This window comes from Anarrhichthys ocellatus, unplaced genomic scaffold, assembly GCF_004355925.1.
Source record: "Anarrhichthys ocellatus isolate YVR2014 unplaced genomic scaffold, GSC_Weel_1.0 scaffold26, whole genome shotgun sequence".
NCBI classification, from domain to species: domain Eukaryota; kingdom Metazoa; phylum Chordata; class Actinopteri; order Perciformes; family Anarhichadidae; genus Anarrhichthys; species Anarrhichthys ocellatus.
Window position 1 is genome coordinate 427927 of NW_022280056.1, and position 18357 is coordinate 446283.

General features: G+C 41.9%; 3 protein-coding genes across 3 annotated transcripts; all 3 read right to left on the minus strand.

Annotated features, from left to right (window-relative positions):
• Positions 1-220: 220 nt before the first annotated feature.
• On the minus strand, positions 221-3673 carry alyref (Aly/REF export factor). The gene is made up of 6 exons (XM_031861930.1): positions 3274-3673; positions 1749-1910; positions 1460-1607; positions 1266-1329; positions 995-1184; positions 221-912 (listed from the first exon to the last, which is right to left on the minus strand). Exons 1-6 carry the CDS (start codon positions 3508-3510, stop codon positions 898-900), a joined length of 816 nt encoding a protein of 271 aa, XP_031717790.1. The 5' UTR covers positions 3511-3673; the 3' UTR covers positions 221-897.
• A 442-nt stretch (positions 3674-4115) lies between these two features.
• Positions 4116-7349, minus strand: mcrip1 (MAPK regulated corepressor interacting protein 1). The gene is made up of 5 exons (XM_031861933.1): positions 7261-7349; positions 6492-6585; positions 6133-6251; positions 4984-5088; positions 4116-4870 (listed from the first exon to the last, which is right to left on the minus strand). The coding sequence occupies exons 2-5, from the start codon at positions 6497-6499 to the stop codon at positions 4806-4808; spliced, it is 297 nt and encodes a 98-aa protein (XP_031717793.1). The 5' UTR covers positions 6500-6585; positions 7261-7349; the 3' UTR covers positions 4116-4805.
• Positions 7350-7764: 415 nt separating this feature from the next.
• Positions 7765-10289, minus strand: ppp1r27a (protein phosphatase 1, regulatory subunit 27a). Its single transcript, XM_031862353.1, has 3 exons — positions 9522-10289; positions 9232-9382; positions 7765-8653 (listed from the first exon to the last, which is right to left on the minus strand). Exons 1-3 carry the CDS (start codon positions 9970-9972, stop codon positions 8482-8484), a joined length of 774 nt encoding a protein of 257 aa, XP_031718213.1. The 5' UTR covers positions 9973-10289; the 3' UTR covers positions 7765-8481.
• Positions 10290-18357: the final 8068 nt, after the last annotated feature.

Consider the following 18357-nt stretch of genomic DNA (forward strand, 5'->3'; position numbering starts at 1 on the left):
CTCTCACTCCTTGAGCTGACATTCAGTCTTTAGGCAACAGCAGAAGTCCTTTATCCACCGAGGAGGACCACAACAGGATTCAGCTCATATCATGACGACATCTAGTGGTGAGGATGAGGTAGACATTTAAAGCGTGAATGGTGTTATAAAAGCAGTTTCATCGCTACAATGCTCAGCTGTTGGAAATTCCCCATTTCAAGTAAAGCAATATAGACTTAGATACAACCAGCAGTTACTTTATTGCTTTAACAGTATTTCATTGGGTGTCTTGGGTAAAAAGCTGACCCTGTGCTAGTTTCATCAAAATATCTATTGAGGAATTGTAGATTCCAAAATTTGTTGTAAAAACATTACAAATGTTTATTCCAAACGATCAAAAAACAAACAGGCAAATGTATCCTGTTCTTCACATTGAGGCTTAAGATCAAATGGAAAGCTTGATTTCATGCATATTGTTACCAAATGTAATCACAAAAAAAAAAAAAAAAACACACAAGTGTAAATCACCCTTTTAAATTCAGCACAATGAAACTGGAAAGAGTCTTTGAATTTAACAGCATTTGAAAAACAACTGACAAAGATTTAGACATTGAAACAGAGACAGTATTTGGTTAATATGCACTGTAGGTTTTATTACAAGCGGCATTAACTACATGGTAGAAGAACGAACTGGGAAAACCCCAATCCACATGAACCTACAGCCAAAACCATTTTAGTCAGGAAGAGAAAAAACAAAAAGTACTGGTAAAAAACATGTCGGGCATTTAAAAGAAGAGGTTGGAACAATAATTTCAAACACATCAGAAGACAACCATGTGTAAAATATGCTGCACATTTGTAACAACTACCCTTCTGTGCAGACAGTAAGATATTACAAAACCAGAGGAGCTTCATTCTTTAAGTGGTGTCCATCTGGAAACAAAAACAAAAGAATCAATTAAGACCGCTGTTTTATTAAATTGACAAGAGGCATTTCATGGACTGCTGAACGTACCCTGGCATTGTAGGCGTCTAACTGAGCATCGAGTTCCTCTGCCGACAGAGGCTGTTTGCTGGTACCACCGCGACCACCCCGACCTCTTCCCCCGACACCGCCTGCACCACGTCCTCCGCGGCCTCTCTGCATGCCTCTGAAGCCGCCCCCGCGGCCTCTGTTCATGCCTCCTCCACCACCTCTGTTTAGACTGATACAACAGTTCCCATCACACAAGGTGTCCACAGCGGTTTACAGTCAAGTTGCTTTAACAACAGACGAGCGCACTCACCCCTGCATAGGCCGCCTCTGTGTGTCGATCTGTGACGTGACGAGCTGTATGTTCATAGGCCGCCCTAAAGTAACAAAGACACCATGAACCTCACAATGTAAGGGCAGTAGTGCTGAAACGGTCAGCAATATGATAAAAACAAAAATATTTGTGCAGCCATAATACAAAGCATATGATTTGAGTTTGAGACATACCATCAAGCGGGATGCCATTGTACTGTTTCATGGCCTTGTGGGCATCTGTCCGCCTTTCAAAGTGGACATCTGCTGTTCCCAGGCTTCTCCCCGATCTGTCGTAATGAACTGCAGCCTTTTTCAGAGTCCCAAATTCTGCAAAAAGTTCCTGAAAAAAAGTGAGGATGCCTTGAGTAGCCATTCCTTTGTCCCATCCATTTAAAATCATGCACACGTGGTAGCAAATATGCTCCACTAACAAAAATAAATGGAAAAAGTAAAAAAAAAAATTAAAAAAAATCCCAAGTACCTGAATGTCTGCATCCGAGACCCCAAAATCCAGATTGGAGACAAGGAGCTTCCCTCCAGTTTCCACACCTCCTCCTCCTCCGCCACCTCCAGCAGGACCACTGAAGCCACTGAAGCCGTTGTCATACATGTCATGCTGCCACTTATCTGGAAGCTGTTTGGGCTGCAACAGATGAAAGAGAACGAACCTGCTGACTTCAGGATCCCTTGCCTCTGTCACTCACAGAGTCCACACGGCTGGGTGTTGGGGCAAGCAGGGGCTCCACTTCCAACAGGGTGCTCAGCCCCCCCCTCCCCCCCAAGAGGATCCCCAAATGTTCCCTGCCCACCCCATCACTACAAGCAAGTGAATCAGTTCAGACAGGACATACACGGGACAAAATACAACAATAACAGCAAGGAAATGTGTTGTACAACACTTCTATAATGTATACAATTTAAAAAATGAGGTCTAGCGACATATGCTGAGACTGTATACATTTACTCAATGATCCACCCACAATGTCTATGCTAACCCATGAACACCGTGCCCACCCCGGCTAGCTACCAATGTTGCCCATTGTTCTCTTGCCATCTGCGCCTCCACCAAAGGCTCTCCAGATGTAATCCTTGGGGCACACAGGGGGTCGCCATCTGAAGCAGTGTTGCCTCCAGCGTTGCACCGCGTTTCCTGGCACGATCAAAAGTTCTTTACCAAGCCACGAAAAGGGCTATCATGAAGGGGGAGTGTCCATAAGATGAGGGGGTGGATGGTTTGGAAAAGAAAACTAGATAAGGGCCTACCATCTCCTCTACGAGAGCGTGGATTATCTGTGCGTCCATTTTGAAACCACGCCATTTTGTGTGGGGCTTTGTTTGGGCTCGTCTAAACTCATTCACACTTAAGGAGTGAAGGGCGTGCCTCAAATGAACACTTATCAGGGGGTAGAAGTCCACTGATCCATCCACAAGTAACAGCCACACAAACAGGCCTTGTTGTGAAACCCACCGACCACCTTCGAACAAAAGCCGCCTGGACGCTGCACCGGTACACGGACAAAAAGTGGTGGGAAAAAATCATTTGAGGGTGAATTTTCTCGATGATGTGGTTTCCCTTCACCGTCATTCTGACAGTTGGAGTGGAAAGCCGTTAAAAACCCTGGACGACTAGCTCTAATTTAAAAAAAAAAAAAAAAAAAAAATACTGGATTCAAAATGGCGTCGCCGAGGCCTTCCTGATCCAACTTGAGCTAGTTAGCCTAATGTGACCAACACGTTCGCTCTTCCAACGGGCCTCCTCTTGGAAAAAAAATGATGTAACACATACGGGTTGTGGGAAGAAGGGACACACTATGCAATAAACTTCCATTAATGCCATTAACCGCAAACCATAGAGCATCCGCGAGGGACACTCGGCGGTTAGAGCGAACATTTTATTCGCTTTACTAGCACGCTGGCTAGCTATGGAGAATAGAAGGACGTTAACCAGGCATTTTCAGGTCTGCCGACGGTTTGCTCCTTTTTTCTGCCCATTCCTCTTAATTTACCCTGCTGTAAGGCGTTGGTCTGCCTCTAGCGCGGCTCAGGTTCTGTCGGCTCCTCATGGGCCCGGATCCTCCTCGGCCTCCAAACCCTCCGCCGCTGACTCCGAGACGCCCGGGGCCTCCTCGTCCGCCGCCGGAGCCTCCGCGGCCTCGGCCTCTTCCACCACCGCGGCCTCCACCTCTCTGCTGCCTGTTCTGCTTGATAATGTCGTCTAGAGACATATCCATTTTATCGGCCATTATGCTGCTGCTCGTATAATGCTAAACTGTCAACGAAATATAAAAAATACACCCTAGACTCGACTGGTTCTGCTCCTTTGTCTCTTCACAGCTCAGCTCTCTCTGCTCTGACGACGATACACAATACAGGAGTGTCGACTGTATATAGACAAGCTGGTTCGGTACGTAGCGCACGTAAACACTACGTCATCACGTAATACGCGTTGCTGAACACTCCCTCAAAAACTCATACTTCACAGAGCAAAGCCAATTGGCAGAAAATCAACCTGCAACGATGTTGTTCATTGATAAATCAAGTATCCTTTTTTAAACTGAAATGTCAACATTTTACTGGTTCAAGCCTCCTAAATATGAATACCTGTTGGCTTTCTCAGCCTTCCATGACTTTAAACTAAATACCTGTCACACAAAACAAGCAAATTTAACATCAAATGTGGTTCAAAGAAATTGTTTATTGTCTGATAAGTTAAGAACCAAATGATTAATCAATTAATCTAACCATGATAAAGCATACTCGCTTCTAATTATCTGGCTTTAACAAATAAGTTTAACTTATTTTCCCTTTTCCATGGTCAATATTTATGTAGGATCAATACAAGCAGAAGTACTGTAAAAGTCTTTTATTCAACATTTTGTTTCAAGGCTTAGGGGGGTTAACCAAGGGCAGCATACTCGGGGAGGTCTCTACTTAGTAAAGTCCATTTGAGGGCAAGAAAATATATAATAAAAACGTTGGCCTTCTATGTTGCATTTGGCGTCCAAAACTTGCCCATAAAGTGTATACCTTAATGTGACGATTCCATTACTTCTACAATTTACTGATCATACTACCTTCCAGAACAAAAACAAACAAAAAAAAGAAGTCAGCCCTTTCACATTTTCCTCCAAAGTCATATAAGTAGCAGTAGTAAAGAAAAGGTTTATGTTTAAGACTGCAGTCTTTTGCGTCCTGTGGAGTGTTGACAGTTTGTACCTCAGCATCAGATGTCAGCAAATTTTGATGAAAGTCTGCATCAGTCCCATCCACATAAAGAATGTACGTATGAAAATTTAGTGACTTGAAAAAACATGAACCAAGAGACGAGAGGATCTGTGCTCCCTGGAATCCTGGTTCCTTTCTTCGTGGTCAGTGGCAGAGGGTAAAGAAAGAGACAGGCATTGCTATGGTCCAGAGTTGAGAAATGAGATTGGCATTCTGTGCTAGACTGGCCAACAGGGCTGACTTTCTGGCTGATGGAGGAAAAGTTCTCGAGGATAATGGGTGGAAAGAAGCAACCGGACCGTCGTGAGAAAGACTAGGACTTCTTGGAGTCCTGTGTGTTGCGTTTCTTAAGGTCGCTTAGGTCCACTGGTGTGAAAGCTGCAAGAGCAGACAGAAACAAGTTGTTAGCTGACCTGTGATTGATTAAATAATCCTTTAGTGTGACATACTAAATAAAATCCACTTCACCACTAAGTGACACTGTTACTTACAATGTAGGTTAGGGTTTGGGTTCTTCTCCACGTACTCCTGTGGTCCACGGTCATTACGTTCACTATTCTGTGTTGACCTGATGTCTCGGAGAACACACTGCCAGGCTGGGAAAGAGCAAAGACAACAATGCTTTTGTTACATTTAGGAAATGTTATGCAGACTTGTTAGTAATGACATGACAAGACCGACTCAAGGTAAATAAGAAGTTTAGAAATGTAAAACTAATTCTTTAGTACTATTCACAGTACATAAGTGCTTCAGTGCCAGTATATATGTACTCAAAGTGGGCAATTAAGTTGTCTGGTTCAGATAATGTAGCACTATTTATACTTTTAACGATGATGATTGAAGTGATCCTTAGAAATAAATCTGAGGAATGGTCTGTAGTCATTAGCTCGACACGATCGCTGTCCGAACTGTCTGACCTACCTCGTTGCATACTGTTCTCAGGACTTCAAGGTTCCCTGTGGAGGTTTTAACCTATAGAAGCACTATGAAGTGTTTTATTGAGTAGGTCCCTGTTTTATTTATCTTGTGCGTGCAAGCGTGCACAAACAGGTGACACGACAGTTAATGGTTTCACATTATTTGACTGATCTACAAGTGGCAGTAACACACCAAGATACAAATGTTTTTTGAGGCAGGAAATGCATTTGACACGTCAGTTAGACCTCAAAGATACACACGATGAAATCTCATTTAATGACACAATGAGCATAGTGATGAGCTTTGGTGAGTAACACAAGAAAACTCCATAGGGCACCTTTGAAATTTAAAGAGCTAACAGTATACTTCTAGATTCAAGCAATATGAACTGAAATTACACGAACCAGTTGAACTGGCAATGTTCGTGCAAGATAAACAGAAGAGTAAACATTGTGTTTACATGCTGCACATTAGGTGATCAGATTAAAGAGATGTGACCTGAACAATATACTGAATCCAGAAACACACTTTAGTATGATCCTTTTAACACGCTTGTATTGAGCTCTTTATGTCGTGATTGGTTTACTCTTGAGCTTTTACATTAATAATTACTCTTTGTAGTTTTGGAACACGAAAAGATGAGTGATCCGCAATAGTAAAATGAAATACTTACGAGTATTTTCAAAGTAATTCAACACATCAATGTTAGAAGGTGTACTTACTATCATGAATAAAGCGCACATTCTCCTCGTGTGCTGGGGTGAAAAGCTCCCCACTGTTTGTCGGGGATCGGGGGCTTGAAGTCCGCTTGTAACTATTCACCATCCTGGGAGCAGATGAGCTTCACAAACATAATAACAGCTAAATCAGCAGCATAAATAGACATTCATTTCCTTAAAGTCTAATAATATTCTTCAAGCCCGAAGCAGTACATACTTAAAATCAAATGTTATTACATTTTAATAAACACTATTAACGCTGGTCTAGTTGTACTTGTGCATTATATATATATATATATATATATATATATATATATATATATATATATATATATACTTCAGTGCATTAACTTGTTACAAACCTGGTCATTCTGTTTGCAGTCTGTACTCGCTCCTTGCTCCTCTATGGTGAGTAGATTTGAAGAATAAAAAGGTTCAGAAGTCCTCAGCTGAATTCTAACAACAAACAACAAATATAGCATCGGTACAAGATCCAAGAACTCTCTCTAAATGAAACAACACAGATCTACATGTACATCAAAACTAACTTTTAGAAACAGTAAACTAGTTAAAGTGCTGGTTAGACGGCTAACACACTATATCATCTGAAAAGTTCTCATAAATCAGGTTAATTTGTTGTGTTGTTAACTCACAGTTTCTAACGTTAACTAATTTATATACATCTACGAGACGCTGTGCGTATGGAAACAATACAAACAGTGACGATAGCAAACCAAAGAGGCTTTTGTTTACGTTCTTGCTCCAGTAGCTTCAGTGGTGTTAGCATCAGGCTACAGAGACTAACCCGGTGCGTTAACCACCGGTCACATCCCCGTGGACAAGACTCTTTATTGCCTCTCAAATCGTTTCTGCTTATTGGGATTCGTGCCCCCCTATAGCTGTGTCCCGGACAGCTGACTGTAGATGTGCTGACAAAATGATTTCAGCTAACTTTAGCCAGCTAGCTAGCTAGCCGGGCGATTTACATTGTCTTGTCGTAACGTTAGCTTTAATCAGCTAATATTTCTGCTGGTTTACCGGTCCCAAATATTTATTAGAAATGCACTTAACGCACTTAGAACATTGTCAACGTGTACAGTAAAGGACACCGTTTTAAGATATTCAACAAACCTTTTTTTACAACCCTTCCTTTCGGTTTCTTTATTCAGAGACTGAGTACGCCGTTAGACCTGCTAAAACGTTGCCAATGCCAACCAATCATTTCCGGGAAAACAGAACGGAAGTGAAAGGGCTTCCACAACGAGACTGTACCTGTGATACTACAAACATCAACAACAACAACAACAACAATGATAGTAATATAATAATAATGTACGTATTGTATTATAAACATCATAAACAACAACAATAATGATAATAATATAATAATAATACTAATGTATGTATGATATTATAAACATCAACAACAACATCATTAACAACAACAACAATAATAACAATAAAAATAATAATAATTATATCCGCTGTAACCTTTGCTCTAAAGATGCTTTAAACTTCAGCCTGAAGACATGCTGGTGAAAATATAGTTCTTTGATACATTTTACGTTTTGTTAGACAGACTGCACAACAGCAACTCAACCATATTTATAAAATGTTTCTTTATTTATGAAAAGGTACAAAAATAATTATTGAGGAGAAAATGATAAGACTTTCCTTGCTGACATTTGCAATAAACAGCAATACACCAGGGGGAATACTGCAGCAGGCAAAGTGCTCAAACAGCATACACTTAATTTTATTTTAATTGTTTTATTTTATTTCTGACCATCAATGAAGTATCAATTATTCATTCAGCTGATCCTCTTCTGCCCAGCAGCAAGGATAGATAGCTCAGACTATAGAACACAAACATTTTGGGCATTTACAACATGTTCTAAATTTAATACACATTATAATAATAGTTTGAAAAAAATACAGTCTGCAGGGCGCTACCAGCTACTTAAAATACTTAAACCAAAATGCCATGATCAGATCAATCGTATTTCCTTTTGAAATCAATTGATTCTGGACCACAGTGACACATTGTTAGTATTATATTACATGAACTGAGAGTGAAGACAGGGAGAAAGCAGATTAACATTTGCTGCATAGACACTTGCAGTATATGATAAATACGCGAAATAAAGAAAAGAAATACAGCCTCACAGTGTATTGCTTTAAGGCTGCATCTTAAAAAATAACTTTTTAAAGTTACACACAGAACCACCATCTTGCATTACAGGGTCAGTGACATGGTCTTAAACCCGCACTATGCCCCCCTTTACAAGTTTCTTTGGTATTGCACTGTTTAACACTGTCAAATGTGTTTTTCTTTCTTTTCCAAGTGGCTGCTCAGCCTTCTGTCTTGGTTGCTGCTTTGTCTTGGGTCCTTTTGGTGCCCGATCCCACACAGCCCATCTCGAACAGTTTGACCAGCTCTTTGTTGTCCGGGTCGATGAGGTCTGCAGGCTTTTCTCCGCTTTCATTCTCGGCCTCTGTGCTGGCGCCCATCAACAGCAGATAACTGAGGGGAGAATGAAGCACAGCGTTGTCAACCAGAGGTTCTCAGATATATTAAAAAAACATAGAATAGTTTATTATTACTGCAACTGATCTTCTTCAATGGCTCATAATAACTGGAACTGTCAAAATTCAGTGGTATTAGTATTGTAGCTTCATGTTTTGAGGATCAGTTCCCAAATTACTTCTTATGGATATAATTCAACACAAAACATCCTCCCTCATATTTTGACATTTAAATTCTCTCCTATCCAATGATCATCCTCTCTTTTTTTTGTATATTGTGATGAATTATGTCATTGTTTCAAATGTCTTTTTTATTCCCTGATGTCAATGTTCAGAGCCGTCATATCCAGATAAACTTTGTCTCAGTAAGGTAATTGTGATTAGATGACCTCTTAATCTCTAAAGGAATATTTGAAGCATTCTCATTTCATAGAAAATGTGCAAAAGTTCACAGTGGTTTTAAATGCCGATATCTGTTCAATATAATAATTAAAGACAATTTATCAGCAGATGATGAAGTCTTTCATGTTTGATTCTGTGCGGTCAGTTTTCAAGGGTAAAAGGTTAAAAGGTCACCTGGCAATTTCCGGGTAGCCGTCGCTGCAGGCCATGTGTAGCGGTGTCCAGCCGTCTTCGTCTCTCTGGTGAACATCAGCGCTATATTTCACCAGCAACTTCACCACCTCCATGTTTCCCGTTAGCACGGCTTCATGAAGCGCTGCCATACCTGCACATAAGACTACATGTCAGTCCTCTGCTGCAGCAATGCAGTCAGTTCCTCATCGGCTGGTAATATTTCTAAGGTCAAATCAAATTTAAAAATTGCTTGGCAATGTAACAAGAAAGGAAAAGCTGTGGAGACATACCCGAGTGGAAGATTGTATCCACACGAACCTTCCTCGCTCTCATGAAGCGACCGATTTGCTCCAAATCACCTCGTCTAACAATATCCTGGAAGATGATGTCATTGGGGAAGTGCACAGTTCTCTTTGCGGGCGCGGCAGGTGTTACAGGTGCTACCGGTGCAGGGTTTTCCTGTGCTTGTGTGCGATTTGTTGAACTGTACCGTGACCCTTTGCTGTACGAGGGGATGTATGTCGATGCGGCCTTGTAAGTGGATGTGTATTGTGAGGGGGTGTAATGCGCCGTGCTGTACTGTGTCGGGGTGTACTTTGTTGGAGAGGTGTATGCGGATGTGTAGTGCGGTGTAGTTGGGGTGTAATGTGATGCTGATAAATAGCTAGGTGTGTGGGATGTCGGCGTGTACTGTGAGCTGCGTGTGTACGTTGACACCGGCACATGGTAGCTGTACTTCATCCCTGCGATGGTTGCGACTCTGCCTCCCCCTCTGCTGTAAGCCCGGGAGGGGGGAAGTGAGAAACCCAAGAGAACACACCAATCCACAGAAAAGAGCAGTATCCTTTGCTCTGTGTCCTTTTTGTCCTCTCCTCGCTTGCTTCTTATCCCTTTGATTCCCAGCTGGTGTATCTCCTGGTGTTTCTGCACAATACAAACACCTCTCAAATCCTTTGCTTCACTGTGATCCAATCCCCTTCTTTAGCTTGGACGGTCCTCTTTTTCTCGTCTGCTGTGAATTTTTCCCATCTGAATTCTAATTGATCTTTTGCACAATGTGTTTGCTGTTGCACAGAATCGTTGTCTGATGGGGAAAGTGGGAGAGGACCCCTTTATACCCTCTGTAGGGCTATTTTAGGGCCTAATATCCAGTGACTTCAGCTTAGAAATGAGTGGCCTCTGTTGGGCTCCACCCACCTCTGTACAGTCACATGTCCACTGACACGGCACCCACCCCTCATAAAAAATGTTGACAACCAAAATGTTCCCTTTGAGTCTTGCTTGAGACCGACATCTTCCCAAATAAACAGTCATGCATGATATTGAAGTTAAATTGACAGAAGAGGGAGACTGTAACTCAAATGCACAGCCCAGTTATTTATGTTTTTTGGGGTCATTAGAAGCAGTTATGTAGGCCAATTTTCAGTGGTTTTGGTTGTATTAACGTCAGAGATGTTTTGCAGGACAGATAAACAACAGCAAACAGCAATAGCACGTGGTTTAATATTGGCGTGTGTTGTTGATTTGTCTGCTTACGTCATACCTGATGGTGCAATATAACCTTAGTAGACCAGAGTCGTTAGAAGTTGATTTGAAAAACACATTTTCTTTAACTTTTAGAATAAAGTGGAGATCTTTGAGTAATGGTTCTCCTTTGACCCGCAGGTCCGTCATGTGACACTCTATGGCTGCCCTTTGCATCATAACCAGATACATCATAAACGTCCTCTCACTGAGGAGGTTATGTATGGGAGTGTAGTCATGAAGCCCCTAAATGTAACCCCTCCCTTCAGATGCCGCTGAGAAGTCACACAGTTGCCAGAAACGCAGCTATTTACAACACTGAACCTTTGACTGCCTAAATAACATTGACGCACAGCGAGCAGAATGTTGCTTTTCTCTAAAACAGAAATGGTACTGCTCTCCTGATTTTGTAAACTTGATATTCAAAATGTAGAATAACACAGGTTGTTATCTGTTCTACACAACGTGTTAATGCTGCTGTATAACGCTGTGCTGGTGGCTCCAGCTGTCTCTCAACTGGACAGACTCCTAGGACGGGCAGAGCTGGTTTTAACTGGTTTACTAATACTTTGGAAGAGGTCTTGGGCATTTCACAGATGCTGCCAATGTAACAGAGGAAATAACCTAGCTGCTATCTTCAGGTTTGTGTTTCTGACCACAACTCCCACCACTTAAGATGTGACCTTGCTCCAGAACTGGATCTCCACTGTCGATATTAGCAGCTATTCTAATGCATTGCAGGATATTCCACATTACTACCTGCAGATAACTTTATTTCAGAATTGAGAACACAAAGGACTTTCACATTATCATGCACTGTTCAGGACCGGTTAACGCAGCCAGAGGAGGGAGATCACGTGACTCAGGCTATCCCAGCAGGAAATGTTCAATTCATTTCTGCTTAAGAGTTGACCCCAGTTCTAAATGCCAATACAAATTATTATTAGTCACCTCCCTGCACTGGTCTCAAAACAAATTAAAGACAAATTGAAGTGGGAGGATTTGAATGTTCACAGCTTGAGGAAGAGACTTTTAGCAACAGCTATTAGGTTTCAAAGTCTCTTATATGGTATTGTGGGGGTGCAGATGCAATACTCCCTCCAGCTTCCCTTCACTCCTCTCCAGAGAGACTATCTCACCAGGAGAAAAGAGAACCTCAGCGTGTGGCAAATGTTTGTTTGTTACAGCCCGGTGTTGGATAAACGCCAGAGAGAGGTCTCTGGCGTTACACATACTCCCAGGCTGCCCCGTGTGCATAATCCGTCAAATTACCAAGAAGTCAGAGTTAAAAAAACATCCAGGTGTGTGGAGCATCGCCAAGGACAATGTTGGCAACAACAGTCATTGACAGAACAGGGATGAAGTCACACGTCTACGTGGTGTCATCAGATTTCTCAATGTGACTTTTTCAGTTCGTCAACAAGGTCCCAAGTCAGGATTTTAAGGATGTTTACTTTATTAAAAGCTTTAACACAATCATATCTCTGTGATCAGTGGCTCAGGGACCACTTTATTCAGCAATATAGTCGCTCTTCTTATGGTGCGGTTTTGACCAGACACCAACAATAAAATGTGCATTTCTAAAAAATTGTATTAGCTTGTAAGACACGTACTCAGGTACCTGTTTAGTTATATTGTTTTATTCCTAACATCTAAAGCATTTAGATTGTGTTGCTACGCTCTCTTTAGGCTGCGAGGACTCAAAGTCTCTCTATATTGTCTGTTGGTTTGAAATAATTCAGATTTAAGTATAGTGCGACCAGAAAGTGCAGGAATCAGCTCATAAAAAAATCCACCGAGTGTTCAATTTTAATGACAGAATGTAAACTCCCCACAGGCTTTTAAAAATCTCACATTCCCTGAGAATAAAGTGAAAAATAGAGAGGACATGCCCTCAACGATAGCTGCAGCCTGTGAAAGTAAAGAAGAAATGATATCACATTTTAGACATGAACACTTGATGCATGCACTCTTTGCTTCTCTGCTGCTTAATTATATGCTGCTTTAAATGTCTCCTTAATCGAACACTCCTTATGAATCTCTTCTTAAAACGTTCTTCAAAATTATTGTATTGTATTTTATTATTATTTTTTACTTATCTATACGTTCCCGTTCCTCTTCCTCATAGGCTGTGCGTCATATGATTTTTTTTCTCTCTGGTCATAAACATATTTCTGTGGGACAGATTTTCACAATAAATGTTTCACTAAAATAAATGCACAATGACCTGCTGGTAATGTGGAACTTTGCTCCAACAGGAACATCAACAACATTAATCTTTAAACCGTCTCACATTGTCTGTGCTGGTCGAGCCTCTGCTACAAACAAGCTCCATCACAAGCTGCCTATCAATGATGCGTTCGCCCTACATGACACATTAACTGCTGTTCATCATAAGGAGCATCACTATTGATATCTGAGATTCTAGTCCTGATATTATGGCACCTCATCTAACATTCATTCACAGAAAGTGTTTTTGTGTCGTTAAATCTTTTAGGTCAAAGACAACCGGAACTCAAATTACATCTTCTGACTTATAATCAACAAAATGGTGTAAACAATCTGTCAGTTGGTGCCACCAGTGATCCATTTGCATCACTACCCTGAGTGAGTGTGACAGAGAGTTTCTCTGCTCCATGTGGCCAAGTATTCCGGGACAAACTGTTCAGGAAACATGGAGCTGAAGCCAATAGAATGGCAATTTTAATGGCGACTTGTCACAGAGGCTTATCAGTGGGCAATACATGTTACAAAAAAGCCAGCTATGCATTCCTTAATAACACCCAACTGACTCGCGGGCAGCAGGTAGGAGGCAGGTTGGTGACTACATTGCCTAAAAATAAGAGCTGTGAAGCATCCTGTCTGTGTTTAGCATGTTTTGAATGCAGGCTGCCATCCTCATAAACATTGTTGTCTAAAACGGTCAGTGTAACACAAGTCATACATTTGAATAATCGTGTGCTTCAACAAACTGTAGCTTCACAGCTTTGTTGGGACTCTTAGCAGGAATTTTAAATAGAAGTAAAGAACAAAGTGTCTAGAAAACCTTTACAAAAACATCTCCTGTTCTGGTCCCATTTTCTCACATCTGGTTACAATACGACCAGTGCGCTCAGAAAAAGGGTCTGGAATCTAAATTTGGAGCGAGTCTGTCGTTCAGCGAGAAAGAGAGACATCGTGATGCCTGCAGCTGTGGAGATGGAACCATCTGTAGAAACTTAAAGTTTAAATTACCCTGATATTCAGTCTCAACCATAGACTTATAAAAGAGGTGGACGTGGTAACTGTGACGTCACCCACCAGTTTGTGGATCGTTTGAGCCTTGAGTTTGGCATTCTGGCCGTCACCATTTTGAATTTTGTCCGTCACCATCTTATTCTTTGGAGCCAGAAGTGATCATATTTGGAAGAGAAGGTGGAGGAGCTGGTGAGGAGCGAGGCCCGGCAGGGCAACAATAACACAAGTTACCAGCTAATGCTAGCACTAGTTAGCGAGGTTAGCGAGGTACATCTGTGATTTACATGAACTGTGATATCGATTGGGATGCTAATTTTGGCTAGATGCTTATAACGAAATTAACAAACCTAAAAAAAATGTAACATTTGCAGGATAAAAAAAAGAAAATAAAAGAAAAGAAAAATCCTTCACTTTTCGAACCGGAGGCCACCCATTGGTCTCAACATTTAAAACTAGAATAGCTATGAGACATCACAATAATTAGATTTGTAACAGATCTTTAATAGAAGATCTTGGATTGTACCCTCATGGAAGAAATGGGATTAAATATTATAAGTATTTGATGCAGCTGGAAGTTCTTCATATTCACGGCCTTCTGTTTATTACCAATTGTGAAATCAGCATAGTGAAGTTACACCAGGTGACTTATATAGTTTAACTTCCAACTGATACAACAGCAACACAATGAAAATATTAAGGTTACAGTATGTAATGTTTGAGCACAATTCAATAATAATGCTTCGTATATAAGAAGCATTACTTTTTAATATCATCTTGGATGGAAACAAATAACATTACAGACACCAGGGACTCTAAGACAGTGTATTTGAGAAAAGCAAATCAATTCTTCCTCTAACATTTGCGTTGTCATGTAAATGAAATAGCAGCTAACACAGCAAAAGCATTTTTATTGAGCAATATGTTCTCAGTGGACCCTCGCGCGCACGTAGACTATAAAACCAGTTGGCATCAGGTGAATTCACAAAAGGATGAGCACATTAGACAAGCCAACCAAAAGTAAACTGAGCCGTTTGCTGTTGATACAGTCCAACTGCCTCCTGGTCCTAAAATACATGGCGTGGCCCCTCATGGTTCCCATGCCTCTAGACTGTTAACCTGTTGAACCCCCCCCCCGAGTCACGAGCACATAGTTTCCACGGGAATTGCTCCAGATTCATTACTAAACGGAATGAATAGATATATTTTTAACGCCATGATATTTAAGTAATATACGTCCTTTTCTCCCAGATTAAGATTTGGTTTTAGTGGTTAAGTGTTTTTTTTGTCCAGACTTGTTTCTGTTCCTCTGGAGAGCTGTGGTTACAGTGGTTCCATCAGACAGCAGCTCGATATAATTGGATTAAATTCTATGTACATGATCTCAAATAAAGCATAAACCTTTGTTCAGTTCATCTGGGTCTGAGGTCAAATGTAGGTGTTAAACATGTTTTAAATCATTAATATCATAGCTGTCATGTAGATAACAGGTGCAGACTGCTGGGGGTGGATGAACTCTGGGTAAGTGTAAATTAGTCTTTTGTTCCAAGAGACATAGAACTGCTCAGGCCGTGTCTAAATGTTGGCATAAGACACGGCAGAGCGTTTGAACCCATGCACCTCTAGACTGCACATATCCCCTCATAAACACTTTACACTCGAATATCTTCCAGTGACCCATGTAACCCAGAGTTAAAAAAGGCTTCCAGTACAGCTTTGAATAAACAGTCCCATGAGAAGGTTCAAGGCTTTTATAGACTGTTTAGGATAATTATAAGCCGTCCAGCAGACATGGGGGAGCAAAAGCGTCCCCGTTGGGAGACACTGCTGCTGACATTAGCCGAGCACGGAGAGCGCCGCCCTGCAAAGAGGCAAAGGCAGTAAACAGACGCAGCAGCTGTCCGGGACTCAGTGAGAGCACTCGGACTCAGACTTAGCACAGAGGGGAGTGGGAGTACCACGGCTGACTGTTTGTGTGAGGATTGGGTTACCTTAGCCAAAGCCCGCATCTCTGGAAAAGGAGGTCAGAGGTTAAAAGTTGTGCACACGTGCGCTTAATGTGTTGATGCTCGATTGCACAATCGAGTGTTTCAGCCGGTGGTCGATGAAGAAGAGGACGTAAACCCTCGGTGCCGTGCTGCTCTGAGCAGGTTGCACAAGGTTATGTCGAATTAATGTCCTGGATCTGTGAGAGCTCAAGCAATTAAAGACGGAGGACATGCAGCAGGTGGACTTACTAAATCTAACCTTTACTCAGCATATGAAGGACAAAAGAGTATTTGACATAATGGCAAGCCTGAGCTGCCTTTGCAGTCTGCAGCACGGTGACATGTGGCTGCTTGTCAATGACAAGAATAAAAAATGTTACAAAGTGTCGGGACACCCGAAGTGACACTGGCTTCAAAGCTTCACTTATTTGATCTTTACTGGCAGCATTTTCCCACCAGAAAACTGTCAAATGCAGCATTATACAAACACCTGACTTATATAACTTGCATGAATAATTACTGATCTTCAGTTATATCAATGTACTTTAATTGGTTTCAGACACAGACTGTGCACCACTACAGGCACTCATCTCTAACATCCCAGCACGACTCTTTAATGAGCCTCCGACCAGTGAGTGGTATGTAGGAAGACAAATGAGCCATGAAATACCAGCCTTTTGATAAATATCTCTGCGGATTCCAAATTCATTTTATTGAAAGTTATTTGGAAGGCTTAGCATTGTAACAGTTTTGCATAATGCATCGACAATTTCACAGTTTAAAGCAAATATTCTGTAATAAATCGTGAAGATTAGAAACAACGATGACCAGTTTGACTTATAGCCATTCCTCAAATACACCCATTGAATATGAATAAAAATGCCTGTAATAAAACATTGAATTGAGCACGTCTCAACTCTTTTGTCTCCTTCATTTGTTCTTTTTCTGCCGCTACAGTTATTCGGGAATTAAGAAGTAATGCTGCACAACCAGACTTCAGATGATGCAGATAGTAATTTTATTTCTATGTCTTTGATTTAAATCTATGTGGTGGAATCACATAGATTTACATGGTGGCTAAGAACAACTCTGTAACATAAACGTTCCTCTGCAGGAGCAGGAGAGATGAGGTCTACGCGATGACCTCATTGCTGCATCTGCAGACCACCGACAGCCCTGGCCCCATAAGGCCAAGTCAAAGGCAGGATATTCCCAGAATGCATTTCACAGGGGTCGATATGCTAATTTTAGCACAGCAGCCAATGGCAGTTCAGGAGTTGTGCTCCAGATACAGAAGGAGCTGGATCAGGTTACGTGGCGGAGACACAGACGGCGTACGTGCAGCAATAAAGAGGAGACGCTGGACTCTGCCGGGCCTTTAAGACCCTTCTAGCACTCTGACCACATGTCCAAAACCAAGCCGCCTTCCTTAGTTGCCACACAACTGGCCCCATAAGCATCGATCATGTGACAGAGTTACTCTGGCGGTGCGTGCCTGCTTGTAACAGGAACCCTAAAGGTGTGTCAGGTCACATGACCTCGCTCATTGTAGCTTTGGGAACAGCAGTAAATCCACCATCCTCACTCCTGACAGTTACGATCTAAAGGCAGAACAGCACCATCCTTGGGCAAAGTGTTCGGTGTCTGAGACGAGTGTGCACTCAAAGCACCCTCTACTCTCCTGACAGCCTCACACATGTGTTTTGTGGCTGTCGCAAACGCACTGGTTTGAACCATATCCTGTTAAAACAGGTGTTGTATGGCTTTGTGGTTTTGTATTTTGGTCAAATGCATCCAAAAATAAAACCAAAGCAAGCTCAGGCTACACTTTTCTCTGATCCCTGTGTAATTACACTCCTTTTCTAACAACTTTGATACCGTACATGTTACTCTACTGTCCCATAGTATCAGTTCCTGTGTGGCTCAGAATATGCTGTTCCCTCCTATCAAGGCCGACCGGTTAAGTAATGTGATTAATTAACCATGAGTCGACTGAGACGCGGCAGTAGCAGCCTTGTTTTCATTTTGGCACGGATCTGAAGTCGTAGGCATTCATAGATGCCTCCGAGGACACCACAGAGGCCAAGAAGCACACACATATCATTGTGCATGTGAGAGCTTTGGGAGGCCTGAGGGAATGGTGCAAACCCTGGAAATATTGTAGCACAGCCCGCCGTCACATATTGTGCACACACTCGTGAAGCACAATTGCAGCGGTGAACAAAGCTCAGAGGTGGGCGAGGAGGAGAGATCAGACAGTTCTGTGAACACACAGAAGCAAGAGGAAACGCCAGGCAGGCAGATAATGAAGATGAACAATCTATACGTTGGTTGGTGCTAAGAATGGAGATGAAAGCGTGAGAGCCAGTGGCAGGCTGTC

Excerpts from the sequence above, each read along its gene's own strand:
- alyref (XM_031861930.1), bottom strand. The coding sequence starts at position 3,510 with ATGGCCGATAAAATGGATATGTCTCTAGACGACATTATCAAGCAGAAC. Across the intron at positions 1,608-1,748 it reads TCTCGGATGCAGACATTCAG|GAACTTTTTGCAGAATTTGG; the intron begins GTACTTGGGATT and ends ACTTTTTTTCAG. Across the intron at positions 1,185-1,265 it reads CAGAGGCGGCCTATGCAGGG|TCTAAACAGAGGTGGTGGAG; the intron begins GTGAGTGCGCTC and ends CTGTTGTATCAG.
- mcrip1 (XM_031861933.1), bottom strand. Across the intron at positions 5,089-6,132 it reads TGTGCGCTTTATTCATGATA|CCTGGCAGTGTGTTCTCCGA; the intron begins GTAAGTACACCT and ends GCTCTTTCCCAG. Across the intron at positions 4,871-4,983 it reads CCCAAACCCTAACCTACATT|CTTTCACACCAGTGGACCTA; the intron begins GTAAGTAACAGT and ends CTGCTCTTGCAG.
- ppp1r27a (XM_031862353.1), bottom strand. The coding sequence starts at position 9,972 with ATGAAGTACAGCTACCATGTGCCGGTGTCAACGTACACACGCAGCTCA. Across the intron at positions 9,383-9,521 it reads GGATACAATCTTCCACTCGG|GTATGGCAGCGCTTCATGAA; the intron begins GTATGTCTCCAC and ends TCTTATGTGCAG. Across the intron at positions 8,654-9,231 it reads GGCTACCCGGAAATTGCCAG|TTATCTGCTGTTGATGGGCG; the intron begins GTGACCTTTTAA and ends TTCTCCCCTCAG.